This window comes from Medicago truncatula, chromosome 5, assembly GCF_003473485.1.
Source record: "Medicago truncatula cultivar Jemalong A17 chromosome 5, MtrunA17r5.0-ANR, whole genome shotgun sequence".
NCBI classification, from domain to species: Eukaryota; Viridiplantae; Streptophyta; class Magnoliopsida; order Fabales; family Fabaceae; genus Medicago; species Medicago truncatula.
In genome coordinates, this window is record NC_053046.1 from 42,092,504 (window position 1) to 42,112,821 (window position 20,318).

Sequence of the window (20,318 nt, forward strand, 5' to 3'; positions counted from 1 at the left end):
TAATCAAATTTTATGTTCTTATTAAAAAAAAACATTGTTTATACTTCGAAGATTGTAAATGACTAGATTGTGCATAGAACAATTTCAAACAATTGCAGAGTATATGTATGTAACTTTAAGTACAATGCAATTTTCTTGGTGTATATATATATATATATATATATATATATATATATATATATATATATATATATATATATATATGTGTGTGTGAGCGCGCGCATGCACATATATATATATAATCGAGCAAACTTATTAACCAAACGAGCTGACTTATAAACAATTGTTTCATGTATGAGAAATGAGTTTGTTTTCTATCTTTCACATTTCCTAACAGTTTGTTAATTTGGAGTATGAATCGTTATTTATCAGAAAGTGGGATAAGATTGCATTACCAGTAGGAGTATTTCTTGATTTATATTTTCTTTTTACCAATATGTATTTTATACTCACATTTGGTTCCTACTTATTAGCAAAAATAGGTCAAAGAAATTTGATGTATTTAGTTCGAAATTTGGACCAAATATGTCAACTTCTTCAATGTGGTTTTTTTAATGGCCAATGTTAGACGTCCAACTTCTTTATCCCTTAACTCAAACTAATTAAGCTACTCATAAATAGGAATATATAGAAGGTGTATTGTATTATTTAATCTCTAACTTTATCCTTATTGTATTCTCTAGACTATAATGAGAAGTAAAAATGTAAATAAATTTTTATTCTGAGTTCTAATAAATTTTCTTTTCGTATTTTAAAATTAAATTATCTAACAAAATAAGTAAGACAATATTTTCACAGCTAAAAGATCTAGTATATATAAATGTTTTTACCTGCTACTTTGGCCAAACCTAGACCAAATCCAACGCCAGAATAAGCGAGGGACATGACAGCTGCAACTGTTGATAGCCATGATACTTGACTAAAGTGAGGGATTTGAGATAATACCACTTCTACAATATCATGTAGACGTTGCTAGACATACGGCATGCATCTTTTTTGTGGCCTCGATGATAGCAGTTGGACCTTTTTATCGCCCTGAGAAGTGAGAAACAACCATAAAGGTCAACAACAACAATAATCTGCAGTAATTGTGGTATCAGAGAAGAACTAGAGAAAAAGATATGAAAACTTGAATCATGGTGATTGATTTTGGAGAATTGTTTTGCTCAAATAATGGTAAAGTGTTACAAGTTTGGTTTTATAGTGTGAGATTGAGGTCAGGCACAACTAATATGAACTCTAAGTGCAATGGAATTAGTTAAATAATAAAACTGATACAAAACTAATTCTAATTATTTCACTTACTGCTTCAGCTAATACTTTAAGAAATAACACATCATGAATACAGTTAAGTTAGTAAAGAGAAATTTTGTATTATAAGCAACTGCATAGAATAATCCATTATATGATTTGGAAGACATTTAAGGAATGACTTATTAGCATACCCATATCCATAGGTTGAATCTAACATTTGGAAGCGAGTGTTGTTAAGATTTAATCTATAACTGCCATGTAGCAAGTTAGTTAGAATTTTGTTACAAAACTTGTATATATGTGTGTGCTCGCGCGCGCGCATGTACATATACATATAATCGAACTAATTTATGAATCGAACGAGCTGAACTCTAACCATTAAGTTTATAGACACTAAATCTTGTTGAAGAGTGTTGTTATGGGTTCTATTGGGCATTTGAATGTTGGGTTAGATTCAAATTATTGAAAATCTACCCTTTATGACCGTTGACAGCATTTGCTTGCTTGGTTTCAAATCCTCGATTATGGACATCTCCAATTAATGATGATAGTTATTCTGATTTGGTCATATTAGCTATTCCCTCCGTATTTAAATATAAGTAAAAATTACTTTTTAGGTTCATTCATTTAATGATGTATGTGATCCATATTATGGATCACATACATCATTAAATAAATGAACCTAAAAAGTAATTTTTGCTTAGATTTAAACACGGAGGGAATACTACACAAGCAGCTCATTAAGGTTACAAATCAAGGATTTGAAACTTATACGAGTTCACAAGACATTGGTTTAGAGTTTAACTTTTGGTTCACTCTGAAAAGAGGTAAATAAAAATGTAAAATAAAAATGAATTAAATAATGTATATTTATGAAATAATCAATTGATTTGTATATTTGTGTTGTTCATGCCTAAATTGTTTATATTTGGAGTTGTGATCGAGTAAGTGTTTTGATGTGGTCAAGTTGACAAAAAAAGAAAGAGGTTGTCCCTCCAAGCCTATTTATAAGAGGAGGTTTGATCAATAAAAATTGATGTATTTGTAACAAATTTTAGATCAAATACATAAACTATTATTTTTGTAAGAAAAATACATCAACTTTTGCTGATTTGACTTTTTTTATATATAGAACGAGAGGTAGTAAGAAGAAAGTGTTTTCAAAATATAATTATGTGTGCGCTTTTAGTGTCACATAAACATGAATATTAAGTTGAAATATAGAAAAATTGAATTGTGTGCTTCATGGTTTTTTCTTTCAATTTGATGGTTCACTGCATAAGACATCTTAATCCATCACCAAATCTGAATTTTCATTTGGTCTAATATTTGATCAGATGTTGATTCTGTGTGACAAAAAAGATGATTAATGTATTCTTTTCACAAAATTCAAACGCAAGTCAAGTAAATAGCTTAAAAACATTCTCGAGATTACTTGTTGTCTAAATAAAATCTTATAAATTGACATGCATAACATAATATCCACAACGGACAATAATACTCGAGATTCCTTATTGTCTAAATGAAATCTTCGAAATCGATAGACATAACATAATATCCACAACGGACAATAATACAATATAAATGATAAACCATTTCAATAAACCATACCATACATTTTTTTAAAAACCAATATAAAAAATGTTCATGCACAAAAAATTGGTCAATTGTATGGTGTTGCATCTTGTGTCAGACACATAATTTGATTGAAAGATGTAATCGTCAATTAAAATGGTAAGTCATGTACATCAACATAAACGTTACTGTGTATTAATAAGTATTTCAAAATATATACTTCATTTGTAAACTAAATCAATTTTAAAGGATTCATTGTACGCGACCTTTTCTTAATTTTTGAATTCTTAATGTATAAGTTGTGATAGTTTGATAGCTTTAATCCTCATTTTTATATGTAATTAACCAAGATAGAATTATTTTATGAGTTAACTCAATGTAACTTTTTTGTCCCACTTGAGTAATTGGTAGTAGGTTTGATGTTAGTATATTTTTGGTTTGGCTATGATCTTGGGTATTTATATTGAAACTTGCGATTGTAATTTTGTTTCATCGGCTTATCTTGTGACTTAAGTAGTTTTCATTAATATATCTCTTTGCTTTTTGTCAAAAATAAAATATCTCTTTGCTATATTAAAAAAAAGTTTCATTGAGTATTTCAAATAATAAATATATAACACGACAACTAAAATAGCAGGTACAAATTGATTTCAAAATAGCAACTAAAATAGATTTAGAATGTGCAATCAATAAAAGTTAATAAAATAAAAAGATTGTAAAATTGATTTTAGATAAAAACGAGTCGAATGTAATGTGATTTATGCATGAATGTATTTATATAAAAATATATTTAACAATAAATGTAAAGTTAATTCTCTCAAAAAAATAAGTAAATTTAAGGCTAAAACAATTTATAGAAATAAAATGCTACACATTCTATTTTTAAGCAAAATCAATTCTCTTTTACATGATTTAAACATGATAGAATCAATTATATTTAAAAGCTACTTCTATTCTACCAAAATCCTTGTATAAGTGGTTGAATTAAATTGTTATTTGCTCACAATTTCATCTTTGGTACTTAGTTATCTTTGTTCTCAATTGTCCCTGCTCTGCATTTATTAAAAGAGATGAACATATCAATCTTTTTTGGTCGTTTGATTTTTACCCTTGCGTCAATCTCTTTCTTTTTCTTTTTTTTTTAATGTCTTTCATGTTTATAGAAATAAAGCTTCTACACTTGATGTGAATTCTCTATCTACTCTCAATTATGTATTTTGAAAATTTCTTTAGATAAGAATGTTTACATTTACATTACACAAGTCCTTATATGAACAAGTTATTATACATCCTTATACTTCCTCAGATTCAAGTGTTGTGCTAAATACTTACCTAAGTTCTCGTAATTTTACTTCTCTCTTTAAGGTTGAATCATTTTTTTTGTAGGGTCTCTCACTTTCTTCTCTAACATTCATCACACATAATAGTTGATTCCTCATGAAACAATATTTTTTTTTTGTTGGTCTCATGAAACAATCATTTAGTAGTGAGTAAAAAGTGTGTAAGTCAAAAGCACAATTTGAAATGATGTCTTTGTCGGACCAATTTTCATACTTATTTTTTTATGACAAAATTATATTAGAACATAGGAGAGAACATCAGACCAAGATGAGATTTTATCATGTACCTGTTGATTTATAAAATGATAACAATTTGACCATTTAATTGCCCTGAGAAATAGCCAGAAAGGTAAATAACACATCATCAATGCAATTTATAAAAAGAAAATTTGTATTATAAGTAACAACAATAAAGACAAATCCCTTCTATGATTTGGAAGACATTTGAGGAATGTCTCTCCAAATGATTAATTATCATACAAATATACATGATCAAATCTTCAATATGGACTCTCACAAAACAATATGGGTCCTTGGGACGTCTCCTTACCATATAGATATTTTGGATTATATTTTTCGAAGGGGTAAAAACAGACAAAAGCATCCTATTTTGGGATTTGGACCTTGTACAAATTCTAAAAAACTCATAAGCATAGGAAAATAACGTATAGATGAATTTTGGGGGAATATTTTTTTAAGTAAGGCGTAGGATAAATCAAATCAAATCAAAGTAATATTAAAGATTTGATAGTCCATAAAATTGGTTTTGACTTTATGAGTTGATAGTGTTGTCGTAAATAATTGAATAATATATAAATCCATTTTTTAGGCAAACGCTTTAAGTTATAGTTTTAAGGTTTTTTTTTTTACCAAAGGAAATCAAGACATTTAAAAGAAAATTAGAACACATTATAAAGCAAATTGAATCACTTTTGAATAATTCTACTGCATAACACTCAAATATTGAAAAGAAATTATAGTATGCTTCTAGAATCACTTCTGAGTTTTGTCTCTCCTTCTGCCAAAATTAAATTCATACACTCTACTATTAATCTTCTTTCTTGACCACACCCAGACAAATGGATTCTTGATTAATAATAGGAAACATGAAGTAAGTGGGCCCTTGATTGAAGAATGGGACAGGAACTTGATACCAAGTTTGTGTACATGATCTGAAATAAAAAAAAGAATGACATTCTTTAAAGATTCTAAATTTAACAATTATTAATTCAAAAATCAACTATTGTACTTTCTTATGTATTAGATACACAATTTTAAAAAAAATTACAATTTAAAGTGCATAAAGAGTGTCTGGAACACTTTTTTTTTTTTTTTGACAAGATTTGAAGCACTCATTAACATTTTCCAAAAATAATTAATGCTAAAATATTCATATGGATAGAGTTTTATGATATGAAATAACATAAAAATATTAAATAAAATTAATAAACTAATAATAAAACTTGTCAAAAAAAAAAACTAATAATAAAAATTAGGAAACAAATAACAAAAAATGGGATATGAGTGACATTCAAACGAACAACATACAAAAGGGTTTTTGATACGAAATAGAAAGAAAAAAACTTAAAAAATTCAAGTAGTGACGAAATAGTAATTGAACTTGATGAGCATGACATCCTGAACTATATGATATTCGAGATCATTTGTGACTTCTCTGAAGCAATTTGGAATCTCAAAATGTGGAAGAGGAAAATAGAGAATCACAAAATAATTAATAGTGGGGTATCATATATAAAAATTTGTAACATTAATAATTAATATTTACAATTTTTTATATTATAGAAACTTTGAATGATCTTCTCATTTTCAATATCAATAAATATATTTAAAAAATACCTCTCTAAATGATTGATTATCATACAGGTATACATGATCGAATCTTCAATATGGCCGCAAGTGTAACAACATTTCATTTAGTAAACATTAGTGTCTTATAATAAACAAATATTATAAAGTTAACACATGACAATTTATAGGTCATTGAAGAGGTTACTTTCAAATTAACAATTAAATTCATATAGTATAATTGTGTAAGTGTACATAACTCCTACTCATTTTAGGTTTTTTTTGTAACCATCATAATTTTATTGTGTTAAAATAAGTTCAAAATATCAACAACTTAATTTATTTTATAGACCAAACAACAACACATAATTAATGAAACTTATGTTTTAATTGTTCTTTGTCTTACAATTCGGGCTCCAATCCCACTTCCTTATCAATGTTGCTATTTGCTTCGACTCATAGACTCAAACTAGAGTTGATTCTTATTTTGAATTAGGTTTGAGTTTTGTCTACTTTCTCACACTAAAAATATATTCTTTTGTAAATAAAAAAAATCAATTTTAAAGGATTAATTGAACGTGACCTTTTCTTAATTTTTGAATTCTTAAAATAAGTTTTGATAGTTTGATAGCTTAAATACTCATTTTTATACGTAAATATATTTAGACAAAATTATTTTATGAGTGAACTCAATGCCACATGCAATTGTAATTTTGTTTCATCGGCTCATCTTGTGACTTAAGTAGTTTTCATTAATATATCTCTTTGCTATATTAAAATAAAAAAATTTCATTGAGTATTTTAAATAATATATTACACCAAAACTAAATTATTTAGAATGTGCAATCAATAAAAATTAATGAATGAAAAGATTGTGTTTGGTTCTTTGCTAACATAAATTGATTTTAAATGAAGTGATTTTGTAAAATTTATTTTGAATAAAAGTGAGTTGAATGTAATGTGTTTTATGTATGAATGTATTTATGTAGAAGTAAATTTAACAATAAATTTCAGGCTAAGATCAATTTTTAAGACCAATCAATCCTCTCTCTTGGATTTCAATTTTCTAATGTCACGAAACATTTGTTCTCACACATACCATTTTTTCCCGAATTTCTAAAACCAACACATGCCATAGGAGAGTCATATATCATTATTGAGTATTTTTTCCACAGTTAATATATTTTGGTTGCTTATTTCAAGCATTTACATTATGTCGTCAAAAATTGGCTGAACACATGGTAATTATAACTTATAACTTTGGTTGATTATGTCCCAATCATTTAATCATGCAATGTCTAAAAATATTTTTGTGTTAATTTATTTTAAAATTAAATTTTGAATGAATTTCACGTTACCTGATCAAAATTCGTAAGAATCTTTTTTAGAGGGATTACCTAAGAAATCTTAACCTTAAAGGTTTTTCCTTTTTTCCCATAGATAGGCCTTACTCCTTCCAATTCCATTCTATGACTCTATCGGTTGTTGTTCTCGTAAATTCATTTTCATGAGGTCTATAATTGTATTTATTTGTAGGTATGGTTGACTTTTAGTTGAAAGATTGATTATTCTTGAAGAGTTGGTCAGGGGTCAACTTCCTTAAAAGGGTTTGGATCGATCAGCATTATATTGTGAGCAAAAAGTCTTAATGAGAATGTGAATTTTTTTGAACCGGCAAAATGAATTTAATAACTCACCCAAATACAAGAAGTGTGAAGATGAAACATACACAGTATAGTTTGATATATATGTATGTTGGCTTGAGACATGCCCAACCAAAAGACTCTCGACACAAGATTACAACACCAATACTACAAGAATATCAATATGTACGCCTTAAAATGATATTATGTACCAAGATCAATGGGGATATGAATTTTTTTGAACCGACAAAGTGAATTTAATACCGAAAGATTAAGCTCATGATGTGCTAACCAAGACAAGATACAACATCTGAGATAATACACGATGCCACAGAACAAACAAAACACAATTAAGCAACCAAACCAAATGCCAAAGTTAGCAAACAAAGATAAAAAATGTATAAACCACTACAAAACTAAAAGCCAAGCTAACTCGAAAGAATGAAGCTCTGTCAATCCACAAGACCTGGATGAAACACTACAGCCCTGAGCACCTAGCAGAACCACGTAACTGAACATCAAACTAGCATCAGAAGGCCGCACACCAGTCAAAAACACAGCAGAAACATGGTAACAGACAGGCCGCAAAAAAACTGCCGACAAAATGATAGCATCCCAAGCCATTTTGAGACCGGCCTGCACTAAACACTATTCAGAATCCACACTAGACCGACCTGCACCTCTTTCACCAATGCTGGCATAAGAATTGCAACAAAACTACCTCTTACCACCCTACTGAACCTCCCAACCTCTAACGAAATCACTCCGGCACCCCGCCTATGAAATAGCAACGAGTGAACACTGCAACTCCTGTCTCGATCTCCAAACAAATTTGGCACTGCAGCTGCAATTTCTGCACAGATAAACCAATGGCATATCTGCACCTGCAAATGACAAGCTACTAGCTACGCAACGGCAAAAATGAATGATTTGAACACGATCAAACTGCACAAAAAACCTGAGACACTCAAGCGACCCAAACTCACTCTCCACCCTAACCACCAAGGACTCAAAGCAAACACTCCCCGATTTAACCTCTGACACACCCCTTTGCTGCAGAAAACTAAATCCTCAACCATCTGAGAACAACAATTTTAATACTGGAACACATTAATTATACAATGCATTACCTTCTTTAAGCTGTCATTGCCAACAACAGTTTTAATACTTGTGCAAAACAACTCAAAACTACATTGGGAAAAAGAAAAGACCAATACAATTTGTTTCAAAGCCTGAAACTTCCAAGGATACATGATCATGTTCCTCTCTCCAAGTTTGTCTAGCTAGGAACATTGTCACCATAAAAAACAATGATTGAGGTAACTTTTATGCAGGAAAAATAGAAAGTTGACTTGATGAAAAGTACTCAAAGTACAAAAATTCCATTTCATTGTTAGAATCAAGATAAAACTGCATATTGCATGAATAAAATGAAAAATTAATCTGTTAACAAACAATGTTCTACAATATCAGCTACCAAAAGGTGCCATAAGAACAACATTAGTGTACCAAAACTGGAAAAAAAAAATCAAGAACTATCAACAAAAATGACACGTGTAGATAAACTGAATTAACCCAATGAGATAGATCCTCGCCCTACTAGACCCCTCTTTATCTCGCACACAGACATAAAAACACAGTGTATTCAGAGTAAACCCCCAAATCCGTGTCAGACATGCAACCTGATTTTTGACAACCAATGTTGAAAGGTGTCTTAACTATAACTGAAACTGTAATGAAAGCAATCAATATTCAAATTAATAAAAAGATTTGTTTCAATACTAAACTGTCTAGGATTAATATACTTACCCACATTGGTCCATCACTCCATCTCTTAAAGAAATACATTATAAAATAATATAAAGGAATCCAAATTCTTTAATATTATACAAATACAAGATAGCTGCTAGCTTAGAAACACTCATCATCCTCAACATTTCTAACCTAACCAACACAGATGAGTAGCTACCAGTCTTGGTCGGGTTCAAGCAGGCAGCATCTCCAGCTCATTGGTTGGAGAAGGAGCTACTGTTGGTGAACGCCGCGATGCAGAGACAATGCAGTATACAATTAGTATTTGACCCGCTGCAGATGCCAATACTGCGAGAAACATTAAGCCTAATGCAAACTCGATGGTGTGAAATAGACCCCATGAGGAATCTCCGGTTGTAGCCGGGGACGGAAACGGAGACATTAATTGTTAGATGATGATAATGAGTTTTTGTGGTTGAGAAGAAGAAAGATAGATAATTTTCCATATTAATCGGTTTCAAAAAGAGAAGAGGACGGAGGGATTTTTTTATAGAAAAAGAAAGATAGGAGGGAGATGAAATCCAAGTACAGAGTGATGCTTATTAACAAGAACGCTCCAAAATGGAATCCTTCACTTGCATTCCAAACACAAAAATTTATTACTTTAATATGATTCTAAATTTATATTTTTATCTTTCATTTCACGATACTTCCTCCATTTTTTAATATAAGCAAAATTGACTTTTTAGGTTCATTCATTTAATTATATATGTGGTTTATAATATGGACCACATACATCATTAAATAAATGAACCTAAAAAGTCAATTTTGCTTATATTTAAATTTGGATACTCCCTAAAGGAGTAGAGATGGATGTAGAACCAACATGTGTAATGGGTAAAGAATTACCGTTTGCAACTTGAAGATAATCATTGCCATTATGCTCTCCTTTCATTGACAGGTTCTGTAGATCATTGGTGATGTGATGAGACGCACCAGAGTCAAAAAGCCAAGAAGGTGGTGCGGTGTAAGATGGGCCAACAGTTTGAGCAGCATGAGCAGATGGATTATGCGGCTTATTTGGGTAGCCATGTATTTTGTAGCAAGTCCGGGCTGTGTGTCCCGATTTGTTACAGAATTGACACACCACACTTTGTTTCTTGTTACTGTTTCCAAAATTAGAATTGGGAGCAGGTGGGCGGCCACGACCGGAACCTTGTCCAGAACGACGCTGAACATGATTAGCATTGACTGGGAGTGCTTCATTTGTGCGCTCCTCGTGTTGTAAAAACAGCTCAAAATCAATTAACTTGTCATACAAATCATGAAACAAGATTGGTGAATCACGAGTACGGATGGATGTTGTGAATTCACGAAAGGTAGGTCCTAATCCATTAAGTGCATAAATGACCAAATCGAGATCATCAAGAGGATGTCCGATGAGCGATAACTCATCAAAAATGGATTTCATGGACTGAAGGTATGATGCAGCAGAAGATGTCCCTTTTTTTAGAGAGTTGAGACGCTCTTTCAGAGACATGATTCGAGAGCGATATCTGTTGCTGAATGCTCGTTGAAGAGCAATTAAGGCATCACGGGATGTATCTGCCGAAGCCATGACTGAGCGAGCTTCGGGATCACAAGAACCAAGGAAAGCTATGTAGAGTAGCTTGTCTTGGCGAATCCATAACGAGTATGCAGGATTATCAATTTCTTTACCTTCAGCTGTGATTTTGGCAGGGGGACATGGCTTGTCACTGGTCACAAAGCCGTCAAGATCGCGTGCGATTAAGAGAGAGTCAATTTGCTTGTACCAAGCAGGATAATTAGTGGAGTTGAGTTTGATTGGTAGTTGAGTGTTTGTGTTGAATTCAACAAGGTCTTTTTGAGAGGGAGAGGACAATGAGGTAAGAGTGTTGTGTTCTGCCATTGTTTTGGATCGTACAGAAAAGCCGTTAGGCTAAAGGTGCAAAAGTATTGCACCATCAATGACTAAGATATTACTCCTTTACTCCCTCCGTCCCAAATTGTATGACGTTTTGGGCATTTCACACATATTAAGAAATGCAATTAATATTGTGTGGGAAAGAGATATTATGAGTTGTTTTACAAAATTATCCTTAATAAATAATATGGGAAAGATAAATGAAAGAATTGAAAAAAGAAAGAGTAATAAATAGTTAAGGATATAATAGAAAAAGTAACATTAATGTTTCATTAGTATTCTAAAGTGACATACAATTTAAGACAAATATTTTTTCCAAATGACATACAATTTGGGACGGAGGGAGTATAAATTATCCATTTTTTGATTGCTCGATTTTCAGATTGCTTTGGGAATTCGGATAATGATAGCAAGTCAAATCAGGAAGGTGACAACAGTAGTGGAGCCAGGATCGATGAGTTAATTAACTAAAGGAAGTTGTTCAGATAATGAAGAAGTCTCAGAGAATGGTACACTGACATCTGAAGATGCCAAAGCAAAAGAGATCAGAGTTGACTCTAGGTTGAGTGGGCCTATTGATAGATTATTTTAGCAAGTGTACTAAATACTATCGAAGTAGTAAAAATATCATTCCCTTTAGGACTGTGTTAATCTCAATTTAGCAATAAGGTTAATATTTAGGATGTGTAAATTATTTTAATGCCGGAGACAATAGTTTTGGTTTGCATAAAATTAAATAAACGAAAATAAAGATAATTTTGGAAAAGATAAAGAGAGAGAGATGAGATCAGGTCTTTCAAGTCATCTATTGGTAAAGAAAATAATATAAGAAATAAACAACAGTAAAGAAAATAAACCAATAGAGTTCCGTCGTTGTCGGCTTTCCTCCTCAATTCCCTCTCAATCGCTGCTGCCTCTTCTCAATACATATGGCTTTCTTTCGTGATGCGTGCTAGCTCCCTCTTTTCTTCCCAAAACGTGAATAATGCCAAAGTGTGATTCGCCGAAAAACGTGAATTCGTTGTGCCAAAGTGCGATCTCATGGTGTGTGCAGCTGCCACTTATATAGCATATGTAACCTAAGATTTTTCCAGCAAGTCACGTTTTTTTCAATCTTCAGGTCATTGAATAGTCAAAAGCCCACTTGTTTTCTTAATGCTAGCGCCACCTCCATGTATTATGTGTTGTCTGCTTTCATCTTTTTATCCAATGTGTATCAACTCAAAAATATATATGCCACTGTAATATGCTTCTTGGACTCACTTTTCCTCTTTTGTTTAATTCACACCACAAAAAGTAAACTTTTTAAATTAAGGTTCGTAAAATCGTGTCACGAAATAGCCATCGTGACACGTTTTAACCAATGTCGAATGAAATTTCTTGAAAGCTCCAAATCGTGACACATTTTTCAGTAATCGTGACACGATCCCCTTTTTCAGTTTCTTCGGTTTTTCTTGCTTTTCTTGTTGCTTAAGCTTGCTTGTGAACTCAAAAATATGATAAAAAAAAGACTCTAAAAATAGCAAATGACTGACTGTCATCACCTATGACAGATCTAGCATAAAATTGTGCAACTCCCAGTTCACTATATTTGAAACATGCCTACTGTAAACTCACCGAAAGTTAGGCGTTTCACTTTGTAATTATGTGAGATCTGATTGGAAGTATCTGTTGCCGAATTTGATTTGTCAGATGTCTTGAATAAATAGCTTATGACAAACCGCAAACAAACCAATCAAGTATAAACTATCTACTCCATACATACATAAAATCAACTTTGTTGTTAGATTATTTTCTAAAATAATATTTTGGATCAAGTTTTATATGGTTTTAAGTGCCTTATCATGTATAGAAATGGTTAGACAAGTTTTGAAATCAAATTTGGGCATTGGGAAGTTAAAATTGGGATTTTGGGGTGAAAAATGGGTTTTTTCCCGAGAGCTACACAGTGACAGCATTTTCTGTTTCATGTTCTTGCGTCTTTTTCACACGTTTCCGTTTTAAACTGGGTTTTTGTGTAAACATGAAAGTTGTAGATAATTTTGTTAGCTTTCCAATGGCTTTGGTTTGACTTGAAAATGATTTTTGGTGTTTGAGATATGATGAAAATACTCAAAGGAGGTCTTAGTGAAATTTTATGAAAATTCAGCATAACCGTTTCTAAGTTAATCCAAAACTAACTGAGTTGAAAGTCAGTAAAGGAAATCACAATGCAACTATAAGCAAAAGGGTTTCAAAAGTGGGGAATAAAAGCATAACGTTTTTAACATCATAGGAGAACAAGAGTTAAGAAACAATGATGAAACACGACCACTTTGATTTTTGTTTTTCCTTCATTTTAATTAGAAGTAACAAAATTTCGGTCAAAAAAAAAATATTAGAAGTAACAAAACAAATGAACATAATTATATACAATTTTTAGAAGATAGAATGACTTAAAGTACCAAATGAACATAATTATTTGGGCTGTCCGTCCAGTCCAGTGTAAAAAATAACGTTTTTTTTCTTTCTTTTTTTTTTTTTCGGGCTGCCCTTAGCTCAAATGGGCTAGCCCTAACGAGCTTCGAGCTTTTTCAGGCCAGGCTAAAAAGCTCTGAAAAAATTCGGGCTGCTATTTATCAGCTCAGACCCTACATTTTATTCGGGCTTTCGGACCGGTCCGTAAGGACAGACCCATTTTCACAGCTCTAAGTATTTAATAATAACTTGGTGGAATGGTGGCACGAGTTCCATTAACGTTAAGTTGGGAGAGTTAGCATGATTAAAAGCAAAGCAAGTGTGTGTAGTGTGCAAATCTAACTACAAAAAGATTAATTAAAAAAATATTTCAACTTAACAAACAAAATTAAAGTTTTAATTTTGTGGCAACTATATTTTGCTTTTCACGAACGACATAAGAAATCGGCGTTTTGGAAGAAGCGTGAAGTGCTGCAACAGAGAGTATTCTATCAATGGAGTTCGATCCGATCCCAATCGGTTCGTGCTCCAAAGATCACCAAAACATTTATCAACAATGGTTCAATCACGCTGATTCAGGTAACCTTTCTCCAATTTTGATTTTTTTTTTTGTTGATAATTTTCCCCCTTTTTAGATTCTTTTACATGATATTCGATACTTTGATTTTCAGATGGTGATGGTCGCATAACGGGAAATGATGCCACAAAGTTTTTCGCCATGTCTAATTTGTCTCGTCAACATCTTAAACAGGTTTTCTATCTTTAAGATATGATTGATTGCTTCATTGGAGAGTTAGGAAAAACGTTATTAAATTGGAGTTGGTCAATTTTAGGAATTGAGAAAGTTTTTTTTCTATTTTATAACTGTATATATTTATCTACTTATGTTGCAAAGTATTTTGCCTTGTCGGTGTATATCCGTTTTACACTGACATCCAATGAGAATTCACTACTTTGCCATATCACTCCACTTTTGTATGGTTATTTTTAAATCCGACAGTGTGACATGGAAAAATGGTAGCCTCTAATTGGATATAGTAACATTTTTTATGGATTTTATTTGTATACACCGACGGTGTACAACTTCAACTTTTTTACGCACGCATCCAATCAAATCACTTCACGATGCCGCCACCATTTTAGGTCAGTTCCTAAAATATCTCTAAAATTATTTATTTGACATAATTTGATTGGATACATGTGTAAAAAATCTTTACACCGTCAGAGCATGGATATTAATCTCATTTTTTATTCATATCATACAATACATAGCATGATGTTGTTGATTTTCATTTTTATAACTACAAGTATGTATAGGTCAAATTTAAACTTCTTCCACGGCACTTCCTATATTAAATTCCTCTTTAATTTCACTTTGCCACAAATCAAATATAGTGGTTGCTCTTGAATTGGGTTTGAACTTTTATTTGTGGAAATGCATCATAGATTATTCCACATTGTTGTTATACAGCGGCTATAGCGCTATTGCTTTGAACAAATCACTATTGTTCCGTGATACACTATTTCGTACAAGACTTGTGAAAAAGCAGCTATAGAGGCACTATAGACTGCTGCACAGCGGAATTTGAACCAACGGTTGTTTTCCACGATCTGCAATCACAAACATTGATATTCATTTTACCTCCTTTTGTTTTGAACTTTTGCCTTTTAGATTTAAAGCTGTCGGTATCAAGAGTTTTATGTTGCCAGTGAACCATATTGTTTTAAATACCTTTATTTTATGATAATGTTTGGTACTAGACTAATTGTTGATTGATTTTCAACTCCTACACTTTTTATTTATTTCACTTTGATACTATTTTGACGTTTTTCTCCATCAATTGGAATGGTATTGACATGTGGTATTTGAGCTTTTGATGTAAATTAGACTTGTTGATAAGTATCTCTTTTAATTTATTTCTTTATACCTCGTGAACTAAATTGTTTCTTTCTTTGCTCCTTACCAAAATAAGGTGTGGGCTATTGCAGATTCAAAGCGACAAGGTTATCTAGGTTTCCAAGAGTTTATCATTGCTATGCAGGTAAAAATATGTTACGCTTTGTGGAAGTTTAATGCTGATGGATTTCCAGAATCTTACTCATTTAAAATGTAGCTAGTTTCTTTGGCACAATCTGGGCACCCAATAACACATGATCTGCTGAATAGTGATGGTAAGTTATGTGTGTTTAGGTTTTTCTTCTTTTGTTTTATTTGAATAAATTTTTGTAATTGTATTGGTCAAATATTAAAGTGCACTTGGTAGGTACTGTCTGCACATGTTTATTGTGAATTTCTATCTTATATATTTTTTAGCTAATAGAGCTTATCATTTATTGCAGTTGATTTGAAAAATCTGAAACCTCCCATATTGGAAGGTTTGGATGCATTACTAGCTGTAAGTAATTATATTTATGATTTATTTGCTTATGGTATTAAGTTATTCATGTTTATTTAATGAAAGTACTTACTGCTTGGCTTTGTTTATCCAGAAAAAAAAGCATAAACAAAGCGAACTGGATGTAAATGGTAATATATTTCCCATTTTAGTGGTTTAAGCTTCCTTGTTTGTCATTTGAAATTCCAGTTCAGTAATTAGCGATAATGCAGGTAGTTCTCAATTACAGCCATCACCATCAAGTAGTTGGTTTTCTTCGAAGTCCACAAAAAAGGCAAGCATTCTGCTACTGTGACTTCGATTTTTTTTCCCTTTCTGTGTGCATTATCCTTATCTGCCTCTAGAGAGAACATACTGAATATTCATGTCAAGTTTTCAATTAATAAGAGTAAAAGGCTTGATTTGCATTCTTTACCAGCTTAGGTTTATTGTGTCATTATAATCTTAAGGAATGAAAAGTATCCCCAGGAACGTCTGGTCGGTTAATGTCTGAATAGGATGTTATTAGGGGCTTGAAACCAACATTATTCGTTGGCTTTTTTGTAAGTCTCTAAGTCATGCAAGTCAATACTCATAAATAATAATCTGCCTGACAGTGATACTCATCAGGTGAATATTAATGTGCCAGTTTCAAGTTTTTACTATCTAGGCTAACCATTTTGTCTTGTATCTATCAAATATAGTTTCTAATAGGGCATAAATCAATTTGGCAGTATCCTAAAGGCCATCCTGTAGATTCATTCTCTAGAACCTTTAATCTGTGTGTGCTACTTCACTTGTATTTTGGTGCATATTTCCTCAGGTGCCACTTTCCTCCGTGACATCAATAATTGATGGCTTGAAGAGACTCTACATTCAGAAGTTGAAGCCTTTAGAAGTTACTTACCGCTTTAATGATTTTGTCTCCCCATTATTGGTCAGTAAGTTACTATCTTTAGAAATGGCTGGTTTTTATATATTTAGTGTCACATTTCTTTACTTGGATACATTGTTGATATGTTTTAAACACACAAACGACATCTTTATTGATTGCAACTCTTTATTTACTGCAGACAAATAGTGATTTTGATGCCAAACCTATGGTTATGCTTTTGGGTCAATACTCAACTGGTAAAACAACATTTATCAAACATCTGCTTAAATGTAGCTATCCAGGCAAGTAATTCTGCTTTCTCTTTATCCATGTCAATTTCTAAGTGTGACACCTCTCATATCTGTCTTGTAGACATAAGTTACTGAAGTTTCTCTTGTTTTCAAATAACTGTCAATAGGTGCACATATTGGACCTGAGCCTACAACTGATAGGTTTGTTGTTGTCATGGTATGTGCCAGAAAACTAGACTCTCTCCCAAAACACTCTTATACCTGAAGATTTTCTTAGTTTTCATTTTTTATTTTTTTTGCATGGTGCCTAGTTTTGAAAATTTTAATTATTGTAATATATCTTCAAGTCATCTTGGAAAACGACTTATTGCATTAGTTTTAACTAGCAAATGGTGTTGGTGTACAGTCTGGACCTGACGAGAGAAGCATTCCTGGAAATACTGTTGCTGTCCAAGCAGACATGCCGTTTAGTGGACTTACAACTTTTGGCACAGCTTTTTTGTCAAAATTTGAGTGTTCACAAATGCCTCATCCTGTAAGTTGCTCTAGCTCCATTGAATAAGTGTATCGATTTTCCTTGTGTGTATTTGGATGTAACCTGTTTTTTATTGTCGAAAGCTACTGGAGCACATTACATTTGTGGACAGTCCTGGAGTTTTATCTGGAGAAAAACAACGAACACAACGAGCATATGATTTTACGGGTGTAACATCATGGTTTGCTGCTAAGTGTGATTTGATACTCCTACTGTTTGATCCTCACAAGCTTGATATTAGCGATGAGTTCAATCGCGTGATATCATCCTTACGGGGACATGATGACAAAATTCGAGTGGTTTTGAACAAGGCAGATCAAGTTGATACTCAGCAAGTAAGTGCTTGTGTAGTCAAACTACTGATTGTTTTTATAATGGGTGTTTTAGTGCATGATTACTCTATTTGGCTCGGTGTTGCAGCTGATGAGGGTTTATGGAGCCTTAATGTGGTCACTCGGGAAGGTACTGAACACACCTGAAGTCACTCGTGTGTATATTGGGTATGTCGCTTCGTATATACACTTCACTGTCAATGTTAAAATGTTCTCTTTGACATGGAGTGTTGGAAAGAGACCAACGTGTTTCCGGAATCGCTAGTTATTTTAAGTTTCTCTTTATTTAGTATCATGAAGTTTTGCATCAATGTTATTTTTGTGGTGGAACGTGGTAGATGTATTTTATCTCATCTTTCTTTTGCAGCTCCTTTAACGACAAGCCTGTAAATGATGCTGTCAGTGGTCCAATTGGAAAGGAACTGTTTGAAAAAGAACAGGAAGACCTTCTTTCAGATCTTAAAGATATACCAAAGGCGGCTTGTGATCGAAGAGTGAGTTTATTGATTTATGTATTTTTATTTTTGTTTATTGAAGAGTGATTTTATTTTGTTTTTACTAATAATAGTTAGCAAATAAATTATGAAGATTGATATGATTAAATTACTAGGAAGTCAGCCTTTTGATTTGATTTATTCTTTTGGGGATTATGTCTTTTAGAAATAATTAATTTTGTGGATCTTCTTGGGTCAGTTTCTCTGGAGAAATTTGATATCTATACTTTTGCTGAAAATCATAATCCAGTTAATTACTGTTTGTATGTTATTTACTGAAGTTGCTGGTTTGCATAATTTTATCTTACATATTTAATTTATTGAATATTGTAGATCAATGAATTTGTAAAACGAGCCCGGGCAGCCAAGATACATGCTTACATTATCAGTCATCTTAAAAAGGAGATGCCTGCAATGATGGGAAAAGCTAAAGCTCAGCAAAAACTAATTGATAATTTGGCAGGTGAATTTGGAAAGGTATGATGAATCACATTCTATGACAGTCTAGTTAATTAAATTGCGTGTATATATGACCTGTAAAATTCAAAACAGGTACAAAGGGAGTTCCATTTACCTCCTGGTGACTTTCCAAATGTTGAGCATTTCAGAGAGAGCTTGAGTGGTTACAACATTGACAAGTTTGAGAAATTGAAGCCGAAAATGTTACAAGTAGTTGATGACATGCTTGCCTATGACATTCCTAACCTCTTAAAGAATTTTAAGAATCCCTATGATTAAATTTATTAGCACTTGATCCAGTGATGAGATGATTTAGTTGGAGTGACATTTGTAGCATGCTAATATCAAAGGAATGACTAAAATAGCTACTGATAATAATGATCCACATAAAAGAGCTGCATAGCCCAATATCATCATACTTACGTGCATCATTAGCCAATGGGATTGTAGAGCGGGTACTAATATTACAGATTGATGCATTTTGGTTAAAATATCCTGTCAAATAAATATATGATGGGTTATTGATGTAATTAGTGTAAGTTCGTATTGGATCTTTATGTATTACACCCCGAACTCATTCTTCTGTAATAGAGTTGTAATAGAGTTTTAATGTTCAAACTTCAAATATGAACTTGGAAACACAATTATTGCTGGGTTAAACATGTTCTAATAATATAAGTGAAAACACAATGAATCCCTGACTGTTGAAGGATGGGTTGATCGGTAGAAATCTACATCCCCACCATCATCCTTTGTTTCTTATTAAGTTATCATTTTTTCTCAATTTTATAGACTCAGTCTAAACCTTTCTCAACTTAAATGAATTGGGGTTGAAACTTCTTTATTGTTGATCACAATTCTTTCAAAAAAAAACATTAATACGCATTGCCATTGCTCTTTGGTTACTTCAAGATATAATTGCACACTACAAAATTGCGTAAGATAACATAAATGTGAAAAAGGACAACAATATAGAGAAGGATGTGAATGAGAATGTAAGAAGAGATCAAGAGAGTGCAATGAAGATAGAAATGGATGAAAACAAGTGAAGCATAAAACACAAACGCCAGTGAATGAAGCGAATCTAGTATGGAAAATGAGAATTGGTATCATACTTTGTGATCTTCATCTAAGAAACTAACAAATCCTTCACAGTTGTTGTAGGTTACGTTGACCAATGACCATGGCAGAGCTGAGGGGCCATTGAGAATGTTCAAGGCTGAATG

At 32.2% G+C, this 20,318-nt stretch overlaps 1 protein-coding gene across 1 annotated transcript; it reads left to right on the plus strand.

Moving 5' to 3' along the window:
• Nucleotides 1–14,070: 14,070 nt before the first annotated feature.
• On the plus strand, nucleotides 14,071–19,786 carry LOC11432013 (EH domain-containing protein 1). The gene is made up of 16 exons (XM_003617583.4): nucleotides 14,071–14,351; nucleotides 14,444–14,523; nucleotides 15,746–15,814; nucleotides 15,887–15,944; nucleotides 16,113–16,168; nucleotides 16,263–16,299; nucleotides 16,381–16,442; nucleotides 16,971–17,084; nucleotides 17,221–17,323; nucleotides 17,440–17,489; nucleotides 17,679–17,807; nucleotides 17,891–18,142; nucleotides 18,228–18,307; nucleotides 18,507–18,633; nucleotides 18,967–19,110; nucleotides 19,186–19,786. The coding sequence occupies exons 1-16, from the start codon at nucleotides 14,267–14,269 to the stop codon at nucleotides 19,369–19,371; spliced, it is 1,632 nt and encodes a 543-aa protein (XP_003617631.1). The 5' UTR covers nucleotides 14,071–14,266; the 3' UTR covers nucleotides 19,372–19,786.
• Nucleotides 19,787–20,318: the final 532 nt, after the last annotated feature.

What these genes read in the sequence shown, in the direction of transcription:
- LOC11432013 (XM_003617583.4), top strand. Translation starts at nt 14,267, where the DNA reads ATGGAGTTCGATCCGATCCCAATCGGTTCGTGCTCCAAAGATCACCAA. An exon ending in AGTTTATCATTGCTATGCAG is followed by an intron (nt 15,815 to 15,886) that starts GTAAAAATATGT and finishes TTTAAAATGTAG; the next exon opens with CTAGTTTCTTTGGCACAATC. An exon ending in GTTCACAAATGCCTCATCCT is followed by an intron (nt 17,808 to 17,890) that starts GTAAGTTGCTCT and finishes TATTGTCGAAAG; the next exon opens with CTACTGGAGCACATTACATT.